Source organism: Lutjanus erythropterus, chromosome 22 (genome assembly GCF_056507025.1).
Source record: "Lutjanus erythropterus isolate fLutEry1 chromosome 22, fLutEry1.hap2, whole genome shotgun sequence".
Lineage (NCBI taxonomy): Eukaryota > Metazoa > Chordata > Actinopteri > Lutjaniformes > Lutjanidae > Lutjanus > Lutjanus erythropterus.
In genome coordinates, this window is record NC_139338.1 from 10,605,441 (window position 1) to 10,630,634 (window position 25,194).

A 25,194-nucleotide genomic window follows, 5' to 3' on the forward strand; every position below is an offset into this window, starting at 1 on the left:
AAACAAATCAGTGTTACATAGAGGCTGTTTTATGTTTATTTATTCATATTAGCTGGAAGAGAAAATTGTTTTTCCCTGTGTTTATTCAAGTAATCTCCTCTTCAACCTGCTGTTCTCTTTGGCTCGTGCTTGTTTTTAACCATCTGTTTCCAGGTAATTGAATGGTACACTGTGTGAGCTATCAACAAAAGCGGGCTGCATTTATGTCCCTGCGGTGCATCTGTGAATTATTAATTTTTTGCCATTATAATCGCTACTTATTCACGTGAACACACAGGCCGCAGACACACCTGATAGATGTCTGAGGGAGTTTTAGCATCTACCTCCATCGCAGTCCTAATTCTCCCACTGATCATTAATAATTCAGGATATTTGAACATTTTATGAAACTCCACTGCTGCTCTGGGTCTGTTTAAATCCACAAGGAAATCATTATGAAACCAGGGCTTCATACAGAGGGAGGAGTGTGTGGAGTCACCAAACAAAAGTCTCTTCACTATCTTAAAATTAAAGGGATGGTTTGGATTTTTTACTGTGGGGTTATATGAGGTACCTATTGATAAGTTTAGTTTATTTAAGAAGCAGAGAGGAGTACCAGCACAGAGGCTGAGCAATGTACTGCTGTAAATGGGGTCAGGAAACAAAAGGTACTTTAGCAATTTAAAAAAAGGTCCTCCTAAAAATGTATATATGTCACTTTAGGTGTACACTATATTTAGAATATTTTCACCCCTTTACTTTGCCACCAGACAGCCTTTTGTTGTGGGAAACCACCAGATATCATCTCTCCAATCCAACCAAACTCCATTGGCAAAACCAGTAATTTTACCTTGAAGTACACAGGGATTGCTGGTTTATAGCTGCTTCAATCTGTTCATGTGTTTGAGTTATTGTGTGATTTCAGTGTTTCAAAAAGTTTGTTTGTTTTCACCAAAGTCACACAATAATACAAATGAACTAAAACATCGAGGCAGTGGTGGACCAGCAACTCCCATTTTCTGTGAGGTAAAATTACTGACTTTCCCAATGGAGTTTGGTAAGTTTGGAGAGAGTACTATTTGGCTTATGTAATAACGGTGTCCTGTCAGAAAAGGCTGTTTGATGACACATGAAAGCAGTGAAAATATAAATATAATGTACACTTATAACTAATATTGTTTTTTGAGGAGAAACTTTTTTAGGCGACTACCTTTGTTGATGACTCCATGCACAGCATTTCATTGCTTAGCTTCTGTGCTGGTGCTCCTCTCTGCTTCTCCAAACTGGGGGCATGTCAACCGCCGTCTACTGCAAGAATACACTGACTATTGATAAGTACCTCATACAACCCCACTTCAAATAATACAAACTGTCCCTTTAAGCATGACCTTCTCCTTTAAAATTGTGTTTATAGATGTCCTTGTTGGTCAAAATGCTTTACCATCACTGTCATTAAACCAAACTCAACTGGTTTCAAAGTAGCTCACAGTAGTCAGCTCACAGCCAATCATCACTATTTACTGACATAAGCTGGGTTCACTGCTCCGCTTCCAAATAAGACTTAATTGAATCTAAACATGCTAGAGGCTTTGTCTCCCCTGCTAATCTATTTTTCCGTAAATATGCTTTCTGCTCTAGTGGTTTTCATCCCCGCTTCTTGTTCCACCTCTCATGCTTTCGCGTTAACAAACCCAAATCAGCTGCCTGACAAATATGTTCACAGGGGTAATATGAACAAATATTTTGATATGAGACTATTGGAAACGACACATTTCTGCCCTTGTTGTCATCAGCTTGAACAACAATGAGCTGACGGTGGGGGTTGCAGGGTGGAGTGCAGGAAAATGAAACCAGAGTCCCAACTGGGAAATTATCATGGAGGCTGCATTAGCAGAGGATGCAAAGCAAGACAAGCTGCTTCTGATGAAAGCAAAGAGGGGAGATTAGGGAATTATCTTTCTCTTTACTTCAGTAATTGGCTTGTTTCTAAGCCTACTTAGTTCTTGTGAGTCCAAAAACAAAAATATAAATGCAACTTTTGATTCATGTCATCCAATATTTTATTGCTGTAAGAAATGAGTAAGTGACTCATCATCAGCCACAGAATTTCATTGATCTTCTAGTAATTAGCAGGCGTTTGTAGGTGTTTACAGCATTCATTAGTTTTTGTTAAAAAAAATCAATACACAGCATAAACAGTGGGGAGCATGGGAATAGCTTTTTTTGTATTTTCAGCAAAGTAGAAAAATACAAATAAGCCTGCAAATTTGCAAGTCAATAGTCAGAAATAAGCTGTTGATGATACATGGAGGATGGGTACCTCTGGTAATTGTATTTTTAATAAATAAGTTAAACAGAACAAAAACAAAAAAGTCTAAGTTTGAAGCCATGAACCTGTTGCATTAAAATGAGGCATAAACCGCAGCACAAAGAGAGAAATGTGAAGATCAGTACCAGTCTTATATTTGTCCTTTAAACCAATTAAACCTGTCCTTACCATTTTAAAAAAAAAGCTAAATAATAATCAACTTATTAAAGGTTCAGTGTGTACGATTTACTGGAATATATTTCAGAATAGGGCAAAAATGTATGAGTATTCATAGCGGTGTTTTTATTTGTGTATAATCACCTGGAAATAAGCCCCCTGATATGTTACGTGTGATTTGTCTATGTTAAAAAGAAAACCAGATTTTGAAGGTGGTTAAAAGTTGACAGACCTGTAAAAGTGACATAAATGCACACTTAAGTTAACTGTTAGCAAAATGCTAGCTAACTAGCTAACCAGTGTACATAAAGTATTAGCTAAATAGTTAGCTGGGGTTTTGCCAGAGTTAGTGTTTCTGAGTTTTGCTAACTTAATTTAACATTAGCTCGCTTAAGATGTGAAATTTTATGGTGCTTTTACAGGAAAAGGAGAAAGTTGACTGAGGTAAGTTTGCTCAACTGTTACTGGAGCGCAGAGCAAAAGGGGCGGGACTTATGGAATGGTCAATCTTTGTTTTTTTTGTTACCTTAGAATGAGCCGTTTATATCTGCAGAGGATGCTGGCTCCTCTTCCATGGAGTTCGCCATGTTGCACTGCCATGTAGTGCACAATGGACAAACCAAACACAAGCTCTACAGGGGGACTTCTTGCACCTTTAAATGTGGCTGTTCAGAACAGCTATAAACATCTATAAGCATACTGAGAACTTAAATAGGACAATTTTAGGCAGGATTTTTGCCATCCTGGACGAGTCCCCAGTTTATTATCGCCTCGCTCTGTAGCCATGGCAAAAGAGATAGAGATGCAGGCTGAAGGCAAACAAAATGTATTTTATTTAAGTAAGGAAACAGGTGAGCATGAGAGCTAAGCTAAGGATAGGTATGACTAACAAGAGATGTATAGTTGCAAATAAAAACCGCAATGCACAGGAGAAGGGAAGAAAGACTAGAAGCTGAGAGCAACGGGCGCAGGTGCATCCAACTCGGCTGATCGGTCCGTCCCTCAAGTACCTGCTGCATTATAGAGAACACAGGATGACTAAACAGGCCAGGGAACGTTCACATCATAGAGAGCAAAAAAAGATAAAGAAGTTTGAGTTGTATTTTTCAGCATATTGAATTTTTTCAGCTTTGAATACTCATTACTCTTTGTCAACTCACAATGGAGGAACAACAAAAGGAGATTTTAAATGCACCACTGGAGCTTTTCACTTATTCGAATTGCAGGGCAGAATGTGATTGAAATGAAGGCTACACTAGCATGCAGCAGCGTTCTTCTGAGGACGCTATTCCAGGGTCCCAGTTTCCACATGTAATGACGCCAGTGAACCTGTGACTCATCCAGAGATGCCTTATTCAATTAAAATACGCTTGTTGAATTGGTATGTTTTGGGTGCAGAGGCCCTAATGTGCCCTGAGTGAAATTAACAAGCACAGTAATGGTTATGACTCAGATGTTTCATCCATAATTGTGGGTTTATTAGGCCAGTAAATTATCTTTGGCAAAATGAGCATCCAAGTAGGCATTAAACAAAGAAATGAGAAATTATGATGATATAGGTAACAGTGCTTATGCTTGCTGTTTGCCCAAAGCCTCTATGACTCATAATCTCTTATTTCTGTGTCTGCGTCTGTGTGTGTGTGTGTGTGTGTGTGTATATGTGCGCCCGTGCCCCTAAGGAAGACCCTTGTCATTTGCATTAGGGCAGGTGTGCAGCTGGGAAGCCATGAATCTCAATAACTCTGTAGATTGATTACCAGCAGACTTCAAAATGGCTCTAGAGATCTTAAGGGATTAAATCGATCGCAACTGGACTGGTAAAATTGTCTTAGAAGACGTTTCGCCTCTCATCCGAGCAGGCTTCATCAGTTCATGCTCATCAGACTAGATAGGACAGCTCTAGTCTGATGAACAGTAGTTGGAATTCAGTTATTTATCCTCTAGGAGAGGCCGCCTCCAGACCAAGAATGGTTTCACTCCCTATTGTGAGGCCTAACGACAGTCGTTTGGGTTGAGTGGGGTGAAACCCCAGTGAGCCAACAACCGTCGTTGGGGGGGTCTCACTCGTTAGTGTTCCATTCTGTTCTAACGATGGTCGTTAGGGGCACCTGGAGCCAGGTGTGGCTGGACTGTGTTGTTGGTTTCTAGAGGCTAAATTATTGAATCTTTTGGGAAGGGATGAAAGGACAGCATTGTAAGTTGGGGATAGGTGGTGTCTTAGGCCTCCCCCTCTGTTCAGGGATGGCTTCTCAACCTTGACATAGATGGCTTCCCTTACTCCTCTTTCAAACCATCTGTCTTCTCTGTCAAGAATATGTACATCTTCGTCCTCAAAAGAGTGTGTTGTCTCTTTGAGGTGTAAGTAAACAGCAGAGTCTTGGCCTGAAGCGTTAGCCCGTCTGTGTTGTGCCATGCGCATACTTAGTTTTTGTTTAGTTTCCCCAATATAAAGGCTGGAGCATTCCTCGCCGCACTGGACCGCATACACCAGATTGTTCTTCTGGGTATGAGGCGTGCGGTCTTTAGGGTGTACCAACCTTTGTCTGAGGGTGTTACCAGGCTTGAAATGTACTGGGATGTTGTGTTTGCTGAAAACCCTTCTGAGTTTCTCAGATAAACCTGAGACATATGGAATGACAATGTTGTTTCGTCTGTCCTTCTTTTCTTTCTCCACCAAAATGTCATTTTTCCTCCTGGAATTAGCCGCGCTTTTTGCAAAGGACCAGCTGGGATAACCACAGGTTTTTAGGGCCTCCCTTAGGTGTTTATGTTCTTTTTCTCTGGCCTGTCGGCTGGTGGGAACATTATCAGCTCTGTGTTGTAGAGTTCTGATAACCCCCAGTTTATGCTCCAGTGGATGGTGTGAGTCAAAAAGTAGGTACTGGTCTGTGTGTGTGGGTTTTCTGTATACCCCAATGTGGAGGCTTCTGTTGTCTCCAATGTGGACGTCACAATCCAAGAAGGGCAACCTGTTGTCTTTGACATCTTCCCGAGTGAACTTGATGTATTCATCCACTGAGTTAATGTGCTCGGTGAAGGCCTGCACTTCTTGTCTTTGGATTTTGACCCATGTGTCATCCACATATCTGTACCAGTGACTTGGTGTTGTTCCCTCAAAGGAGTTTAAAGCCTTTGCTTCCATGTCTTCCATGTACAGATTGGCCACAATGGGGGACACTGGTGAACCCATAGCACAGCCATGTTTTTGCCTATAAAACTTCCCCTTAAATTGAAAATAAGTGGTGTTTAGGCAGAGTTCCAGTAGGCGACAGATCTGATCCGCGTTGAGAGAGGATCTGTTTTGGAGTGTTGTGTCATGTAAGAGCCGTTTTCTCACAGTTTCTACTGCATCCTGAGTTGGAATGCAGGTGAACAAGGATGTGACGTCGAAGGAAACCATTGTTTCATTGTGATCCAGTTTCAGGCCTCTGACTCTATCTACGAAGTCCATAGAGTTTTTGATGTGATGTGGGGTTTTGCCCACAAGGGGTGCTAAGATGTTGGCAACATACTTAGCAATGTTGTATGTCACTGAGTTAATGCTGCTGACAATGGGTCTGAGTGGAGCCCCTTCTTTGTGTATTTTCGGGAGCCCATAAATGCCGGGAATGGTTTCCTGAGGATATAACCGGTGATATTGTAGACGGTCAATAGTTCCTTCTTTTTGTAATTCCTGTAGGTAGTGTATGATTTTCCTCTTGTAACCACTGGTTGGGTCACGTTTTAGGCTCTCGTATGTGTGAGTATCACTGAGAAGCGAGAGGATTTTGTCATGGTAGTTAGTTGTATTGAGAATTACCGTGCATCTCCCCTTATCAGCTGGCAGGATGGTGATGTTCTCATCCTTGCTCAGCGATGCCACAGCTCTTCTTTCCTCGAAAGTGAGGTTGGAAGGGGGGGGCTTGGCATTGGAGAGAGCTGCCGACACTTTCAACCTCAGTTGTTCCCCTTCAGTTTCATTTAGGTTGTTTTTCCTTATAGCTGATTCAGTAGCCGTGATGAGATCAACTATAGGAAGTTGTTTTGGTGTCATGGCAAAATTCAATCCTTTGGACAAAACCTCCTTTTCCGGTTGGGTAAGTTCTCTGTCTGACAAGTTCTTTACCCATCTATTCTGCATGTCATTCTGTGTTGGATTCTCAGCTCTTTGCCTCCAAGTGAGCAAATGTGTTTGTGAAAGGTTGTTATTTTTCCGCTGTAACTCTTTAAACTTTCTTGTGTGCCTTTCCTTTGTTTTGTTATGTTGTGCCATTTGAGCTTTCATGGTAAAGTCCATGACTTTTCCATAAACCCCTTCAGGCAGTAATGCTGTCAGTTTGTGGAGTATGTTATCAATTTTCACCTTTAAGTTATCAATCGTATAATGGGTCTGTCTCACTCTCTCATTGAGTAGCTGTTTCTGTGCCTTTTTCAGGATGCTATCGGTCCTGTAGCCTTTCAAAGTGGAGCGTAGGCGTAGGCATGATGGTGTGAGGCCATTTTGTCTGCATCTCAGGTTGAACCTGAACAGAGGGGGAGGCCTAAGACACCACCTATCCCCAACTTACAATGCTGTCCTTTCATCCCTTCCCAAAAGATTCAATAATTTAGCCTCTAGAAACCAACAACACAGTCCAGCCACACCTGGCTCCAGGTGCCCCTAACGACCATCGTTAGAACAGAATGGAACACTAACGAGTGAGACCCCCCCAACGACGGTTGTTGGCTCACTGGGGTTTCACCCCACTCAACCCAAACGACTGTCGTTAGGCCTCACAATAGGGAGTGAAACCATTCTTGGTCTGGAGGCGGCCTCTCCTAGAGGATAAATAACTGAATTCCAACTACTGTTCATCAGACTAGAGCTGTCCTATCTAGTCTGATGAGCATGAACTGATGAAGCCTGCTCGGATGAGAGGCGAAACGTCTTCTAAGACAATTTTACCAGTCCAGTTGCGATCGATTTAATCCCTTAAGATAACTATGACCTGGATGAATGAGAATATTCACAGGCATGGCTCTAGAGATGTTATTACTGGCCAGTGGGAATGGATAGATGGATGAGGTTGTGTGTTTGCATATATGTGTGTGTGTGTGTGTTTGAATGTAGTTGTAAAAGCTGGATTCACCACATTTACAGCACAACTGTTTGGCAGGTTTTCGTCAAACCTCAGGGCAGTTATTCATTTAGACTGGTTCATTTCGCCTGCTTAGAACAAACCTGATCAAACCAAGGTATCAGAAAAGATTTCCTCAGTATTTATAAGCAACAAGCGTTCTTTCTTTTGCTTTAAGCATAAATACTCCATGGGAAAAGCCCCATCTGGACTGATTAAGCTACTCTGACCAGACAAGAACACAACTAGTCAAAGTTGCCAACCAGTGGTGACAACATGCTCTTTCCTGCTCTGTAAAGTTAAGTTTACTTAAAAAACATAGGATACCGATTACTTTGGGGAAAAGAAAGTAAAAGTACTTAACTGTGTCAAGTTGGGCATTACTGCCACCAAGTTACTCAGAAAAAAACAAGTAAATATGATAGAATGAAACAAGTATGAGGGCAAAAAGTACTGGAAACTCAGTATAAGACTTGCATAAAAGGTGCCGCAGTGCACCAGAGCAGCACACTTTTATTTTGCTCCAGTGAGGGTGACCAGGTGAGAATGCATGAAATTCAACATCAGACACTTATTCTGATCATTTGTTTTTTATATTATGAAGACTTATCACTTTCTCAGGATGAAATGAAGCACAGTATCCTGGTATAATGGACCATCACACACAGGTGTGTTACAGTCATTATAGAAATCACTGAGCAGCTAAGATTGTCATTAAGCTGCAGGAGCTAACAAACACATTTTTATCACGAATTCCTCACACAGTGTTGTCCTCGCTCTCTGTCATCTGGTTTAAAAAAGGTTGAATGACATCAACAGTTTGTTGTGTAATCTGTGCAATAGACAAGTGAAAACACATCTGTTGGTGTGTGCAGATGATAATTTATTTGATCAAGCCACTCCTTTCTTCGTAACTTGGTCATATTATCAAAAAATAAATTTGTCTGGTCACCCTAAAGTGAGAAAACAGAATATTCCCAGTACCAGTTCAAATTCATAATTTCAGTCAGTTATGGTTGACTCATACATGTGAACTTGCCACCATGGGAACAGGAACAGTGGTTACATAACCTTTGAATCAAGCCTCATGTTAACCATGCACATGTGGTACTTAAACAAATAACACCACACTGTAAAAACAGAAAATCTGAGAAAGCCAAACTCAAACTCTTAAAAAGTTTTATCAACTACTAATCTTTTGTTGATATCATTTTCTTCTCTAGATAAACTTGAATCTTTAAGCTTTAGAAACACAAAAAAGTTGTATTTTAAACATGATTAAATAAAGTCAAAGAAGTGAAAACAAGTAGTAGTTAATTTTTCAAGTTTCACTGCTCACAGGACCAATTTTTGAATTTTTTTTGCAAAACTGAAAACATTCAAACTAATCTAAAAGAAGAAACAGAAATTTTCTCAACTAAAGTTTAAAGGTTGTCAAAACTTGTATTTTTAGTTTAAACTCAAAAATCTATTGCAGTAAACTGCCGTGAAATTCCGAGTTGTCTCAACTTTTTGTTTGTCAAATAAAAAACTTGACAAAGGAACATTTTCCTCTGTGCTGTCACTGAAACTAAAGAAATGAAAAGATTTACTCTCTTTTTGTATCTGTCCAAAAGTTGTCCGCTGGTTTCCTCACAGCAGCACAGTTTTCTGATCGCTTTCTGGAGACAAATCTCTCTAAGATCTCGCTTTCTCCTCAACACACGTTTGCTTCCTTTTATCCAAATTTTAAAGCACCGAGCTCTCTCAAATCACTGAGCCAGCATTTTAAAGCTCTGATAAGAAGTTTCAAAGGAGTATTTCATTCACTCTGTATCTCGCTGTTACTGGGTCGTATCGTCCTCCTGAAACTAGCTTTTCTCCCCGAATCTCAATCTTTTTTTGTCCTCATCTGTATCTATTTGCCACTTTGTCTTTTCCGCAGATAGCTGAATGGATCAGCCAGACATCGATTTGTTTACTTTATCTTCTTTTAGAGGCTTTGTTTTGAGCGAGGCTGTCTCGACACATTGTGAACCGCTGCCTCTCACTGTGTAGTACAATTGCTGGGTACATGTGCTACCAAAACCCACTCAGTTTGTCTCAAGGCTGCTGCTGAGACAATAGGTACCAGTGACTCATGCCGAGACGAGACGGTGTTTAAAAAGATTTTGACAGGAACAGATGTGTGAACTTCTTTGCTACTAAACTCTTATCGCCTCCAGGTGAATATTTTGAGATGCTGCTAAATCTGTGATAGCAGCTGCGACGTTGAAGTCTGGGAAGGGAAAAGCCTCATATCAACATTTTGTTTTTTTGTTTCTCAGTTTTTAGTGAACTTTTTAAAGAGTGACATTAGTTTTTTGTTACCTGTAGTTATTGTGGCACCGGCTTAAAGGTTTCCTAATGCTGCGCTATTAATTATTTACGCATCAGTGCAGTAACAGACAAAGTGAGTACATGTGTAGATGCTGTCTGAATTAAAGCAGCATTATGAAGATGCCATGGCAGTTAAAACACCAGCAGGTTAAATATGGACGACAGCCTGCTGTTTCCAATGACAACAGATCCCTTTTCCCCCTGTAGGTCTCCGCTCACCTCTTCTTAACTCGCAGCAGCGTGACAGCTGCTAATTTCATTTCCTCTTATTTCATTCCCTGTACCACTCTTTCCTGTCTTCTCCTTTACCTCTCTTCTGTGTCCTTTCGATTTCCTTTCCTTTCCTTTCCTTTCCCAGTGTTTCCTTTACTTTACTTCTGTTCCCTTCCCTTTTTCTTTTCTTCACCTCTCGCTTCTCCTTTTCCCAATATTTCTTTCATTCTGTCTCATTTCCCTCCATTTGTTTTCTTTAATTTACTTTGTTTTCCTCTCCTCTCCCCTCTGGTCATGTCCTTCCCTTTGTCCATTTCTCTCTAGTCCTGTCCTCTCCTTTTCTTTCTTTTACCCTCCAGTCCTTTTCTTCCCCTTTTTGTCCATTCCTTTCCTTTTCTTTTCTCGCATTTCCTTCCCTCTTTCTTATCTCTTATTTGGTTTCCCTTCACCTTATTTTCTTTAGCTGTCCCCTCCTCTCATTTCCTTTTCTCTGCTCTCCTCCTCTCTGTCTTCCCATCTCTCTTTTCTTTTCCTCTCTGATCTTGTATTTTTTATTCCTCTTCTTATCCCTCCTTAATTTTCCTTCACATTTTTCTTTAATTCACTTCGTTGTCCTCTCACCCCCCCAGCCATTTCATTTCATTTCCTCTCCCTTTTTCCCCATCCTCTCCATGATATTCCTTCCCTGTTCTCTCTTTCCTGTCCTCTCCTCTCCTTGTCCTCTTATCCAATGTCTTTCCCTTTACTTTCCTCTCTTGTCCTTTCTTCATCTTCTTCTCTTTTCTTTATCTCACTTTTTCCTTCCTTCCCTTTCATTTCCTTTAATTTCCTGTCCTTTGTTGTCTTTCATTTCTTTTCTGACTCCTCTCCAGTCCCCTCCATTACTTTGTACACTTTTCCTCTCATTTCCTTTTCTCTTCAGTCGTTTCATCTCCTTCTGTTTTCTTTTCCTCTCCAGCCCTCTCTTTGACATCCCTTTCCTTTCCTGCCCTCTGTTTTCCTTCTCTCTCTTTCCTTCCTCTCCTCCTCTCTCACACGGAAACATATTTGACCAATTAAACTGACTGTGTAGCAGATCAGATTCAGATCACAAGTCACTCCACCCAGCAGACATGAAGGTCATCTGTGCAGCTTTTGAAATGCAGATCACACTTTGCTCCCCTGCAGCTTAACACACTCTTTTACCAATGAGTCTCTTAGAAACGCTGACATCGCCAATCACTCTGCTTTTGTGAGTCATGTTTGGGATTACTCGTCTTCTACACAGATTGGTGCGCAGATTGGACTCACTGTCTGCATTCAAAATATGTGCCATCTGTTTGGTGATTGACTCTTGACTTGAGTGGAATGAGACTGAGCAATCATATCCTCCTATGTAGAACTAACTGTAAGAAAAGCATCGTCAGTGTTATCTTCCACCTGTCTTTGCAGTTTTATTCTTAATTCTTTCTTTACATAGTTCAGTATATAAATAACTCCTTTGATATAAAGCGCTCTGCGTAACAGCAGGTGAACGGAGAAGGGAATGGGAAAGGATAAAATCTGAAGTCCAGAGAGATGACAGAGATATAAGGTTGAAATAAAAGCACCATACAGTAATAATAAAAAAGTGAGACTGCAAGTACTAATACATTCCCATCTATTGTAAAGATGCTATGAACTACATTACAGCCTTACTGCCAGTTTTTCCCAGTGGCCACTCACTGTATTGAAGCGAAAAATTTCCCATCAGCCCAAAAAGCATTTTCCCCCTTATGCCACTGTTATAACAGAGACGTCTGTAAAACTGTTGACAGGACACCTTGAACTGCAAAGAAGGTCAGTTATGACTCTATTATGAATTTTGATCCATAGAGTTTTTTTTATATTATATATAGTAAAACTTTCTCGAAGCTGAACAAAGCTGTTAAAAGATCTGTGACGTCATCACAGGGTGGGCTGAGTGGAAACTCACAGGAGGGGGGAAGGTGGGGAAACACGGCTGCGCATATTCAGTGGTATAACCAGGAAGTAAACATGGAAGCTAGAAAACTTCTTCGGCTCATGAGCCAGGAGAGCAACTCTCATTGGACTGAATGGAAACCATCTTTGCGTTGCACTGCATTCTAGTTCCTAATAATATGTGTATTGCAGAAACATAACATACAGAGTGACAGGAAGTGGAAAAAAGCTTCACAACACAAGAATTCATACCTGTTGCAACATGGTTAGGACACTAGAGTGTGTGTGAATTAACTGAATGTAGCTGTAGGTGAGCAGACACAATGTAGTGTATGGAATAATACAGAAATATCTGTATGCGTAGACAGACTCCAGCAGAGATCGTTCCACCCTCTACCAATCAATTTAAAAGGGATAATATAATATTTTCTTAGCCAGAGTCAAAAATGTACTGAATGTTCTCATCTAGCTGAGTGGATTCATACAGTGGCCATGGGCTGTACCTTTTTTAAGAAATTGTGGAATGAAAAAGATAACGAATAATAGTTTTTTAGTCTCGAGTCTCTGCCTCTCCAAATATGTGTCAGCAGTCTTCAAACTAAGTCTGATGAGTGTGCGTGGGTCATTATGTTGCAGAATAAGCAGCGAGGAAAAGCAACAGTGACAAATAGTGAACAAAAGAGCCTCTTTCTCACACTCTGTTCCCCCATAGGTTTTAAGCAGCTTATTAATAATTGAGCGAGGAGAGTTGTGCGATGGCAGATCTATCATGATTCCCCCTCTGCGCCTGTCACAAGCCCTGCATGCTTAGATGGATATTGAACCAGCCTCTTTCACACTCTCGAGCGCAGGGTGTTTTTGGGTGGGGGCACAGGAGGGCCAGCTGCATCATTTCACTGTTTAAAAATGTGATAATGAATTTCTGTCGTCGCAGAAGTTGGCTCAGGCTGTAGGAGAAAATCCCCACATGTCAGATGAGACAGGATCTGTGGAAAAAAAGAATACAGTATTTGCATGTAATGTGTGTGTATATTTAGTTCAAACGCAGTGTTTTCACAATGGTGTATCATCCATGTGTCACAGAGTTATTAAAATGCCTGTCACAGTGTTTTGTGTGTGTGTGTGTGTGTGTCCAGTGAAATAGTTCATCTCTACTACACAATAATGAGAAAGAAAATGGAAAATGTATGTGCATAGTTTTGTGTGTATAGTATGTGTGCTTTTTTGCCTGTTTCCCTGAGGCCATCAAGATGCCTCATTTCTTTCAAACACACACACATGCGTACACACACACACACACACACACACACACACACACACACACACACACACACACACACACACACACACACAAGTCTTTCCTCTCTGCTCATGTCCCTCAACTACCCACCAGTTTTGGGTCAAACTGGCAGCAGCAGCTGATTCTTGCATAACATTTAGTTTAAACATGCACAAAATACTACAGTACGACACAGAGAAATAAAGGTGCTAACTAGAACCACTTGGAACACTTTCAGAGAGTTCTACCTGAAGTCCAACACAGACAATTAAAGGTAAATCATTTGTGAACTGTTTCCCTCAAAACCCCATGAGAGGTTCCGCAGAGGACCTTTCTATGATGTAATTGTTGCACCAAGAACCCTCTGTAGGGGTTCTATCAAGAACAATTCCACCTTCTGGGTGCTGGGTTCGACGGAGAACCCTTTTCTGTTTCAAAAGTTTTGTCTAGAACCCTTTATATTCCAAACATTTGATTTTCCAAAGGTCATGTGTTCAACCCACTTGGGGCGGGCTTTGCTGAGAACCTTTTGATATTTGAAGGATTTTATCTAGAACCAAGAATCCTTTTCTATTATGGTACAAAGAACTCCTGACCAACCCTTGATTAAAGGATCGTTCAGATGCTTGAAGGATTCTGAGGGTTCTATCATGAACCTTTACACCTTCTGAGTGCAAGAAACCACTCAGAAGGTTCTACCAAGAACCCTTTTATATTCCAAACCTTTCATCTAGAACCTACTAAGGGGTTCTACCACCCTTTCATATTCCAAAAGTTATCTAGAACCCATCTTATGGTTTCTACTGAGATCCCTTTTATATTCCAAAGGTTTTATCTGGAACCCACCTGGGAGGTTCTACTGAGAACCCTTTTGTATTTCAAAGGTTTTATCTAGAACCCTCCCAGGGGGTTTTACTGAGAACCTTTTTATAGTATGATATAAAGAACCCTTGACCAACCCTTGATGAAAGAGTTCTTCAATGATTTTAACCATCATTGAAGAATTATTTTTTTCAAAAAGGTATTTTTTAGATGAAAAGAGTTCTTAATGAAACATTCAGTCTTACAAAGAACCTTTAATGAACCCTGTCTTTAACAAAGCATTCTTCAGAGGCAAATGGTTCTCAATAGAACCTCAGCTCTTGAGGAAGAACTCTTACTTCTAAGAGTGTGTATAGGTGTCATTTCCTCACTGAGCTGTCATTTACACTCATAAAATCAGTTCTGTTCACAGAACCAAAGAAAGTCATCCTCAAACTTTCTGGCTGTGAAACTTTGCATTTAATGGCAGACAGTGTGTCTGAGGGGAAAGCTGTGTAGCTGCTGAATAATAGAAATCTCAGTTGGAAAATCAGATGGAGTTTAAAAATGAATGTGCCTCTGTGTTGAGTCCTCCTCTCACCTTCAGGTAGCACTATTGCCTGCTGGTATGATCTGATTCTGGGTTACATAACCAGGCAGGCGGTGACTTTTTCAACACTTTTCTAACCAAGATGGAGAAACTTGCACTTTCTGGCTTCATTACCGCTCCTGTTTCTTTCTCTGCCTTTTCTTGTATAACCCTTTTTCTTTAGCCACCAGTCTATAGACCTGATCGGCAACCTGCAGTGCTCTACTGATTGATTTCTTTGATGTGATTAGTTTTTTAGAAAGTTCTCCCTGAGTTTTGACACCCTGCATTACTTTGTTACAAATTTTCCTCATACTATAATGTACAAAGTAGGCTTATATTGTGTACTGATATTAAGTTGAACTTTCTTTTTTTGCTACTGATAAAAATCAATATGGACTTTATTTAAACTTTCTGTCTTTGGCTTCTAGTCAACTGTTGTAATGGTTTAGCTATTGTGGAGCTATCCACTGGAGACCCTGGCTGATGGAGCATGGTGCAAACCGGACCAAAAAAAACATGATTCAACTTCAGAGAGACCAGAGCTGATGTTGAAGGTTGGAAGGTGTTCAATTTCAAACATGAGGGAAGAAGCGCTTCAGCTTGTGTGTGGATGCGAGCTGCTTGCTGGGTCAACATATTTGTAATAGGGCCCTTTAGGTTTGTGCAAGAGATGCTCATCTTTAGCCGTAGGGTCAAACTGAATCTGCAGCTTGTACAGGAATTTCACAGACTTTTCACATCAAAGTCTGTTTATAGGTCTTGGGGAGTACTACTGCATAAGTAAAAAAAAAAAAAAAAAGTAGTATAAAGGCTTTGTGTGGAGCTGTGTGAAGTCTGATGTCACTTAAAGCAGTGTTGGTTTGGGTGTTGAAGATAAAAAGTTTGCAAATGAAAAAATGTAATGGTGCAAATGGGGTTTGTTGGGTTTGTTTGGAGTTGGAAAGAAGTGAGCTTACCAGACCGCTGAATTTAGCTGCTACTAGCATAACACACAAATCTCAGACAGAACTGTCCGCGGTGGAGTTGCAGTGTGGCGCCAGGTTCTGATGGAAGACAAATTGATGCTATAAAAAAAAAAATCTTTTGTTCCACTACATCAGTTTTGATCCTTTTGGCCAGAGGAAAATGCTTCTGTGTTGTCAGTTCCATCCTTGTGGTTGAGACGTCTCAAGAACATCCTTACGGAATTCCTTCAAACTGGGATGAACTGATTGGATTTTGGTGGTCAGAAGTCACTGTGACCTCACGTTTGTCCCATCCTTGTGAACCTGAGACACCCCTTGAGGACGTTTCTTGAAATATGGAAGAAATGTCCACTTGAATTCAAGGAAGAACTGATTGGATTCTCATGGCCAGGGGTCAGGGTCACTGTGATCTCACAAACATAATTTTGGCTCAAGAATTCATACACTAATTATGATAAAATTACACACAAAGGCTTAATAGGATAAAATGATGTGGTGATAACATTTTAAATCCCAAAGGTCAACCTCACTGTGACATTATAATATTCAGTTCTCTATCAGTCCTCCACAGCACGTTTCTCATGGAAATTATTCACTGCAATCATTACATGTCAATACAGTGATAACTTTTATTTTATAACAGGTAACAATCACACAAGCTTTAAAGGAATTTGAACCTATTGAGTAAAGGACAAATCTGCTGCATCTGCTTACTATTTAAATTTGGTGAATATTTGCTCAGGTCTAAGTAATACACAACAATTCTGCTATGCTACCACATGTGTACCATGCTGATAATATATAAGAATGTTGAGCTAGTATAATCTCAAGCGTTGTGCATCTAGTTCTGTCCGTCACAGTGTGTGAAGACTCCATTCATCCATCTAGTCTTCCATCCATCTGTCTGGTGCTCAGCTCCTGGCAACCGCTGGCCCCACAGTGCCCTTAGATAAACACAGCTGCTCCCCTGCATCTGCAGACAGGACTCTCTGCTGCTGACAAGATTTGATCAGCTCCACTTAAAATGCTGTTTCATCCTAACGCTACAGGTCCAGAGCGATTCACAATTATCCAGGAAAGATCCTCGCTCTACAAAAAACCACAAATCTCTAGGATGTATTACCACAAACTGTCTTTCACATCTGTAATATTAATACCGCATCATGTGTCTTGTACGTAATATTATCACAACAGGCCACACATGCTTCACGTGCAGGCGCCAAGCAAGTTTTTCTTCCCTCAAACTGACATAAGTACTTGCAGCATCTTCTTTGGCTGATTCGATTTTCTTCTTCTTCCTCAAGGAGTACAGAAGGCTCCCACTCACGCTAAAAAAAATCTAATCAGCTGAATGTAATTTTACCATGTGGCAATTTCCACATAAAATAATCAGATTAATATACCTGTCTTATTGTGATTGCTTCATGTAATTAAATTGTTAATACTGAAAATATCAGTGACATTGAGCCAATGAGATTTACCTCACACTCAAATTTGGCTGGGGACTTTTTCTTCAAGTCATATGTAACTATATCATCATAATTTAACATTTATATTACATTGACCTAATGTAATTTTCTGGTTGGTCTAACATGACTATGTTACATTAATATAATGTTTTTCTCCATCAGTTAAATATTCCAAAATTATATTTCTCAAATGCATTTTTTTGTCCATATTAGCCACACCAATACAAGTGTGAATATGTAGTAGTTGCTTGCTAAAACCATTTCTTTCATGCTGTCGTATTTTAAGTCCAGTGTGATTGAAAAAAAAACAGGAGAGGCTCCCTGTCTCTAAAAATCACAAGCTAATTATGAGAAGCTTGCGGGCAGTGGTTCATGGTGCTATAGCCTCCCTTTAGTTCATTAAAAAGTATTTAAAAGAAAACAAACAATCTGTAAAAAGGCTAAATTGACTTCTGGTACCAGATTGAACCAGGCCTGTCATAATTATTACATAATTACCTGATCACAATTATTTAGGCTTACCACAATTATTCTGTAGAATCATTTCCACAGATTTCCACAGATATGTATATATAAAGTTCAGTAATGAACCTGAATGGAGAATCAACGCCTTTGTAATAAGTTATAATATTTGCATAATGGTAGTGGATTGTTACAAGAATAGGACCCCCCCCAAAAAAAATTTGCTTTGTGTTGCATACAGAGCTTTCTGTTAACAACTATGTTCGCTAAATCACCAATGTGTCTAGTTCATTTCACGAGGTGGGAGTACAACTCTGATGCAGATGAGAATAGTTTTAACAATGTGACATGAACACAGTAACAGCTAGGGGATGTTAGCTTAGTTTAGCCTAGCATAAAGACTGGAAACATGAAACAGGTTGCTGGGCTCCTTCCAAATGTAACAAAATTTGCTAAGCTTACTGATGAACTTGTTATATCTCTTTTGTTTTATCTGTACAAAAAATTAAGTGTAAAAGTGACACTTTATGGTTTTAGCATGATTTTTTTGCCTAGCAACCATATGATGATGACAACAGTCACTGCTCTCTGCCAAGAAATAGTCCCACACATAACTCACTATTAAGGGTGGGATCACAACTAAAGGTCTGCTTCCTGAATTGAATCAATACAAGAATGATTAATTGTTTTAATTCTCCAGTTGGTCCAGTTTGCGTTCACGTTTCTTAACTAATTGGTTAAGAAACAACAGATACATGATATGCTTGTCTAATTGGTATGAATGATATTCACACCAGAAATGAACCACCCCTTCAAGGTGGACCAGAGAATGGCCGGTTGGTCCGCACCAGAGTTCGAGCCAGCGTTCACACCGACCCAAACAAACAGCTCCAAGGGGGTTAACGCTCCAGGGTTTGGTTCAGACAGACTAAACAAGGCCAGTGTGAACCTGCCCTAACTCTCAGCAATAAAATGAATAAGAACATGTCCCAAAATGACAAACTCCTCCTTTAACATGATGGCATAAAAGCTTTGCCTAGTGTAGCTTTAAATAGAGATAGAGTTTGATTTCATGGTGGCTATTTAGTCGTAACATTAACAGTTTGGAAACAGCCATTTCGTTTCGTAATTTAGCGAAATGGGCTGCATAGCAGTTCCAAAAAACCCACTGCAGTGATAGACCTAATTGCTATTCTCCATTAGCTCTGACCTTCTGTTCTGATCCTCAGTGTGAGCAGTGTGAGGTACCATGATCCTACTCTGATGAGGAAGAGGAGGAGAGGTGTGAAAGGAGAGAAGAAGGGAAGTATGTAGAAGGAATAATTAGAGGCGAGGCCAGGGTTGAGGCAGGAGGGCTGCAGATTGCCTGTTCAGGCTTGGGTCCTTGATTGCAGCCCGCTCGGTTACGTAAGTAAAGCCCGTTTCCAGCCACTTACATCCCGAGGACGTGTGATTGGACGGATAGAAAGCTTCTTTTATAGACTGACTTCTATCTTTATAATTCCTCCTGTGCTTCCATCCACCACCTTTTTGTTTCCGTGATTGGCCATTGTTCAGCACCAGCTTTTCCCCTCTTGATACCGTTGACCGCATATTGACCCATGGATAGAAATACATTCAACTGATTAACAAAGGATTGACTATATACTATCAATATGGGGATCAGTAATCATACAGTAAGTCCTGCGAATGGATACCTGCCAACGTTCCTGGAAAGCGAGCCACCCTTCCTCTCCTCCTTTCTCGCCTCGCCGTGTGCTTCATTAAGCCGACTGTGACACGTGTGTCAAGCATGAATAAAAAGAAACATCTGACAGGGCTCGCACAGCTAAACGGGTGCTCTAATTGGCCGCGGGGGTTGTTGTACGGAGAAATTGTGGTGTTTCCTGAAAGCAGGTAGCCGAGGATGAGAGCTAATTGGAGATTCCTTCAGTGAATATCAAAGAGGAGAAGAAAAAAGAAGAAGAGGGGCCCAATTCTCATTACAAAACACATTCCAGGCTTTCCTCGCTCACTGTGCAAACAAACCGTATCATGGTCTTAGAGTGAGGCTATTAGTGTTTGCTGGATTGAATGCTGATAAGATGTGAAATCAAAGGGGATCTGAGCAGGTAGAGACGGCTGAGAATGATCACAGAGCTCGTGTGAATAGACTGACATAATAAAAGAGAGTTGTGTGTGTGTTGTGCTGTCTACATTTGGGATTTGTGTGCTTTATAGTCACCATCAGCACTTGTCTCTCATAAGAAATGTGGTGTTGCTGACTTGTATTGTTTGTGCTTCTAGCCATGAAAGGATCATATTTAAGGCTAGTGGTTCTGCATTTTCTAAAGTGTTGTGACATTTATTATTAAATAGATGCACAATATGACGGGGGATGTAATCTCAAGGGGTTAAAAAGGCATTTTCTAAATGTCATCTCGTCTTGAAAGTTTTCTGTGTATTTAGTTGCGCATTCAGTATAGAGTAAATTAAAGTAAGTAAATGAGATAAAAGATACAGTTGAAAAGGTTCAATGTGGAACAGTGACGTGCAATTATACTGCTGTGCTGTGAGACTTAATCACCGTGCTTGTGGCTTGCTGGTAGCTCGTTGACTTGTTTTTCACTGCCATGCTTCTTCTTCAATATCTCATCTGATTAAATTACAGCTGGGTGGTGTTCAACTGAGGAAATGAAGCTGTGTGTTTTGTAAGCTTGTGTGTGTTTGTGCATGTATGTGAGACTGTCTGTCTGACTCATATATACATATATTAGCGAGTGTGAATATGTGTATTTTAAATACTGTTTTTGCAGAAAAACATAGATATGTGCTGTATTTTTAACCCCGAAGAGTGCAAGAGGGGGAAGGATACTGTGTTGTCATGCTTGTGTGTGTGTGTTTTTGCGGAGTAAATTTAGCTCTTCAGGCGGCCATCGGGCCTTCACTCTCTCGATACTTGACTTCAGCCCATGAATCCTGATTTCCCTGTCGGCTAATCAGATAACAGTCCCCTGCTCTGGTCTCTAGGGATCAACCAATCACACTCCACCAGGTTAACGCAGTTGGAAATGGCTCATCCCATAAACACATCACTTCCTCTTCACTGTCTGAGGTTTAGAGCTCTGCTTTACATTAAGCCTTGACTTTGAAAGCTGAAACTGAAACTTATAGTAACTTATTTAAGACCTAAATCTGACAAAAAAAGCTGTGATTAACTATTTTCCATCAATATTTTTCTAAAATATTTGTAGGCTAATAGATGCATTTTACCTAACCTGAGCGAAAAACTCAGTATCAGCACACAATAGAAAGATATTAAAAGAATATAGATACCCTGACTTTTAATCTATTACTCCTAATGCACCTGTCCATTCATTAGATGCCCCCTGCCTGATAAATGCCCATATCTTTCTAACTCTTGTCCCAAGTTCGTAACAAAGAACCTAAAGCCTCAGTGGCGCAATTAGCCAAGTTTGCTGACTAGATATTATATGTTATTTATATCAAAGTAGAGCCATCATTTTTTCACTACTGCACAAATGTGTGGCGTGGGTGGATGGTAATACACAGCAGGTGCTGGTTGTTAATGATAAACATGTGAATATTGTAGTATATGATATTATCATATATGCTTTACCAACGACTGAGCTGCCATTTGAGAACTCTGGCATGTATTTGAATCGCTCTGTGATGCAACACTAATTACATTATCATTGTAGAAAATAAGCACGATCCTTTTGGAGGTGCTGCATTTAATTAAACTGTAAACTGTGATATGATCCAGTTATTTGGTATTAATTTGTGAGTCCCAGGAACTCAGTCATTGAAGTATAAAAATAGATTAAAGAACAAACGAACAAGAAAACCAATAGATTTAACTGACAAAACACCACTACAAAACTGTAGGGGTAAACTTTTCTGATTTTGACCACTGCGTTGTCACATCATAGACAAGAGTTTTGCAACTCAGAGGTTCTTAAATTATGTAGTTTTTTTGTACTGCCAAGAGTACCTCAGCAATGTCTGGGAGGTAAACTGGTGCTTTCTAGCTACCAGTCTGCACTCTGTGCTGGATTTGAACCATCCACCAGTTCCCAAGCCAAGTTCCTCGCAGACCGGGACAGTCCCACCACAAAAAAGTCAGTGGTAGTGGTGTTGTACTTGTCAGTGATATAGATGCAGTACTACATGAGTAAATACACAAAACCTGATGGCCAAAGATACAAGTTTCTAGTTTGATTGCATAAACTGAGATTAATTTCAAGATTTTATGAAAATTACAACTCATAAAGTTTTGACTGCTTCAGAGCGTTCTGTGAAAATTGCCTCTCCGCCCTTTGAAAGCACAAGAAGGGGCTTCCGCAGTGAAAATGAGGACAAATAGGTGACAGTTAAAACACATCTTTCAGCAAGTCAGAACCGAAAGAAATCAGGGATGACGGAAAGAAAGAAGTCTGACGGGCAGCCATCAAAAGGAAGGCTTAAGTGTGTTTGTATGTCAGCAGGAGCCTCCTTTACAGAGTCTGCTCTGCTTGTCAAGCAGCTAAAAAAGAGATGTTCACTGGTTCAGAGTCCTCCCACACACAGCTGCTCCCCAATAATCAGCCTGTGTGTGTGTATGTGTGTCAATTTATATGTGCAGGCTCATGCATCCTTGTTTATGACATGTTTATGATATGCTTGTGTTTGCACGGTCACTTGTGTATTCTAGCACGCAGTCGTACGTGTCACCGGTGTGTTTCTTTGTGTGTTCAGGCTTGTTTATCAGATCTTTTGGCACCGCGTGTGTCTCCCTCTTTATCCGACAGCTCCATGCCTGTCCAGCCGCACTCTCATCCTATTAAGACTTTTTCTCCCAAAGAATCTGCTTATGTGTGTGTGTGTGTGTGTGTGTGTTGGAGATCACAGTCTGGCTCTGCTGCTGAGCCAAGTGGGACTCCGCGAAGGCCAAAGCTGGGGTGTCAAATATTTGTTTCATCCCAAACTGAGATCTGAAAAAGAACAAAAGGCAGATGCTGTGCGATACTGATCCTCAAGAGAGAACTTTCTGTTTTTACACTTCTCCAGCACCATAGGATGGCCAGAGGTCAAAAGAAACAGGGCACCTCCCTGAGCAAATAAAACCTTTAGTGTCTTGGTGTCATTTGTGAAGAAATGTCAAACAGGCAGATGTCACAAAGGCTTTAACAAGGTAGAAGAGCATGCCAACTTAATGCCCAAGTCATAAATATATTATGAATATGGGAATTTAGCTAACAGCAGTGATAAAATAGGTGATTTCTCTGTATGTACTTTGGGTATACGAACATATTCTTGCTTGCTTGTTTTGTTTTTTTGATGACTCTAATCAGTTAAATAAACGCTGTGATTTGCCTAGCATTAAAGGAAAAGTTCAGTAGTTCCATAATAACCTTTAAGCATAATGTAATCCAGGTGGTCAGGGATAAAATTCCCATTCCCAAAACGCCAGTATTTGACAACCTGGGAATGAGACTCAACAGTCAACCGTCTTTCTCCAGAATTGCTTTCTGCACCTTTAAGGTGCAGCCAGAAGCTGGTAAGCTTAGCATCGCACAAAAACTGGAAACAGGGGGAAACATCTAGCCTGGTTTTCTCCAAAGGTAACTACCAGCACCTCTAAACCTCACTACTTAAGACATAATGTCTTATTTCCTTGATCCTTACAAAAAACAAAGTGTAAAAACACCAAGTTGTCCATTAATGGGAGTTTATGTGCTCGGCCAGGAGCAGTAACTTCCTGGAGTCTTGTGCTAAGCTAAGCTAAGCAGCTTCTGGTGGTAGCAACATCATCAAATTACACTCTGCAAGAAGGTCAATAGAAGAAATGTCAAACTATTCCCTCAATGGTTGTCTTGTGTTTGTAGTATTTTATTTTTTATTACCATTACATTACATTGGCCATACTTGTGTAGCATCAGATATCTTCTTCTTATGATTAGTAGCTTACTTTGGTATGAAACTCTATTAATGTCTGGGTAGTGTTCACAGTGAAGTCATGCTGAGTTTGAAATTAATTTCTGCTGTGCCTTTGCTTGCGTGTCTCCAGATGGCCCGGTGATCTGGCGGATGCTTACCTACCCCCCGACTCGGCGAGCGCTCCTGGTGGGCTGTGGTCTTCAGATGTTCCAGCAGCTTTCAGGAATCAACACAGTCATGTGAGTGAAAACCATCCCTCCAGGTCATCCAGGACAGGTCTGAATTATTCTCCCATTCGGGTTATGACCGTATAAAATCTAGAATCATCAGCGTAAAAGGGAGTATAATGGACCAAAAACAGTCACTATTTGTAGTTAATAAGTATGCAGCTGTTTAGGATTCAAAGATTCATGGTTTGATGCCAAGTCTCTTTACACAATAACAGTTTCTAATGCCTTCTAATGTGTTTGAAGTATTTAAAAAATACATTTGAGTCTGCTGCATGTGGTGCATGGACTTAGAAGAGCAGTTAGATTTAGCAGGTTTTGCTTTTTGCAGTATACCTCACATGCACGACTCAAGTTTCCTTCATTTCCACGCTCATCTTAGTATCCCTAACTGCATTTAAAGTGAATTTTGCTCCATAGAAATGACTTGAAAAGAAAAATTATATACAGCCAGAGGTCTGTCACATTTAATTTTCAAAAAGCTGACTATAAATTGTTCTGACAGACTTTTAAATGAGGATTAATCACAAAAAAACCCATTCCCCTTTGAAGTAAAGCTTTTGAAGTCCAGTTCCTGTATGTTAGACCAATGGGTTAGCAGCTGTGCATGTTGACTACTTAACTGATCTACAATTTGTACCCAAGGAAATTATCAGTGTCAAAATTCAGGGCAGTTGGAGAGAGAATTATTGATCAAGGTCATATTCACACCAAGGATGCATTTACTGTTTTAGTCCAGTTCAACTTACATTGAGACAAGAAATCACACCAGAGGAACCACGCCCACTGAAAATCTTAATTAGGAGCAAGAACATTGAACTAAACTACAAGTTGACCATAGAAAGCCTAAATATACAGAGGATGAAACTGATTGTCTCCTCTGATCAAATTCTGTAAATCCAGAGATTAAGCCAGAGCTTAGCAAAACCCTGATAAGCTTCTAAATGTTGTGAACCTAGCTTAGCAGCAAAATATAAAATAGCAGCATATGTAACACAAACTCTTCCACTATTCAGTCAAGGGAAAACACATCATGTTCAGATAGATAATAACACTGCCCGTAAAAATGTAGCACACTCATTCCTTTTTAATGAGACTAGATAACATTTTATTTACCCCAACTTTTGCCAGCAAAGCATTGTCTCCGATGTTTAACCTACTGTTGAGAAGGTGGATAAAATAATTGTTGCCATAACTTTCTGGAGCTATAAATCATGCTGCCGTGCAGTGTTCTAGCATCTGACAAGCCTTTAAATTCATTGATCTGTTACCCGAATCCACCTTCCTGGATTGTATTTCATCTTTTCACCTGTACACACCCACAGTAACACAGGGTTGTTTTCAGTCTGAACACTGAATAATGGATACGAAACAATTATATTTCCCATGAAAACATTAGTGGAGCGCT

The 25,194-nt window shown here is 40.3% G+C and overlaps 2 protein-coding genes across 3 annotated transcripts in view; one reads left to right on the forward strand and one right to left on the reverse strand.

Annotated features, from left to right (window-relative positions):
* Nucleotides 1–25,194, forward strand: part of slc2a13a (solute carrier family 2 member 13a) — an 84,763-nt gene that overhangs the window by 27,165 nt on the left and 32,404 nt on the right. For both annotated transcript variants that reach the window (XM_084711490.1, XM_084711491.1), the window contains one exon: nucleotides 23,690–23,798. In XM_084711490.1, coding sequence (XP_084567616.1) covers nucleotides 23,690–23,798 — 109 coding nt within the window. The remainder of the gene's footprint in view (nucleotides 1–23,689; nucleotides 23,799–25,194) is intronic.
* LOC146306665 (uncharacterized) lies at nucleotides 4,310–6,844 on the reverse strand. The gene has a single exon (XM_084711489.1). It carries the CDS (start codon nucleotides 6,738–6,740, stop codon nucleotides 4,563–4,565), a length of 2,178 nt encoding a protein of 725 aa, XP_084567615.1. The 5' UTR covers nucleotides 6,741–6,844; the 3' UTR covers nucleotides 4,310–4,562.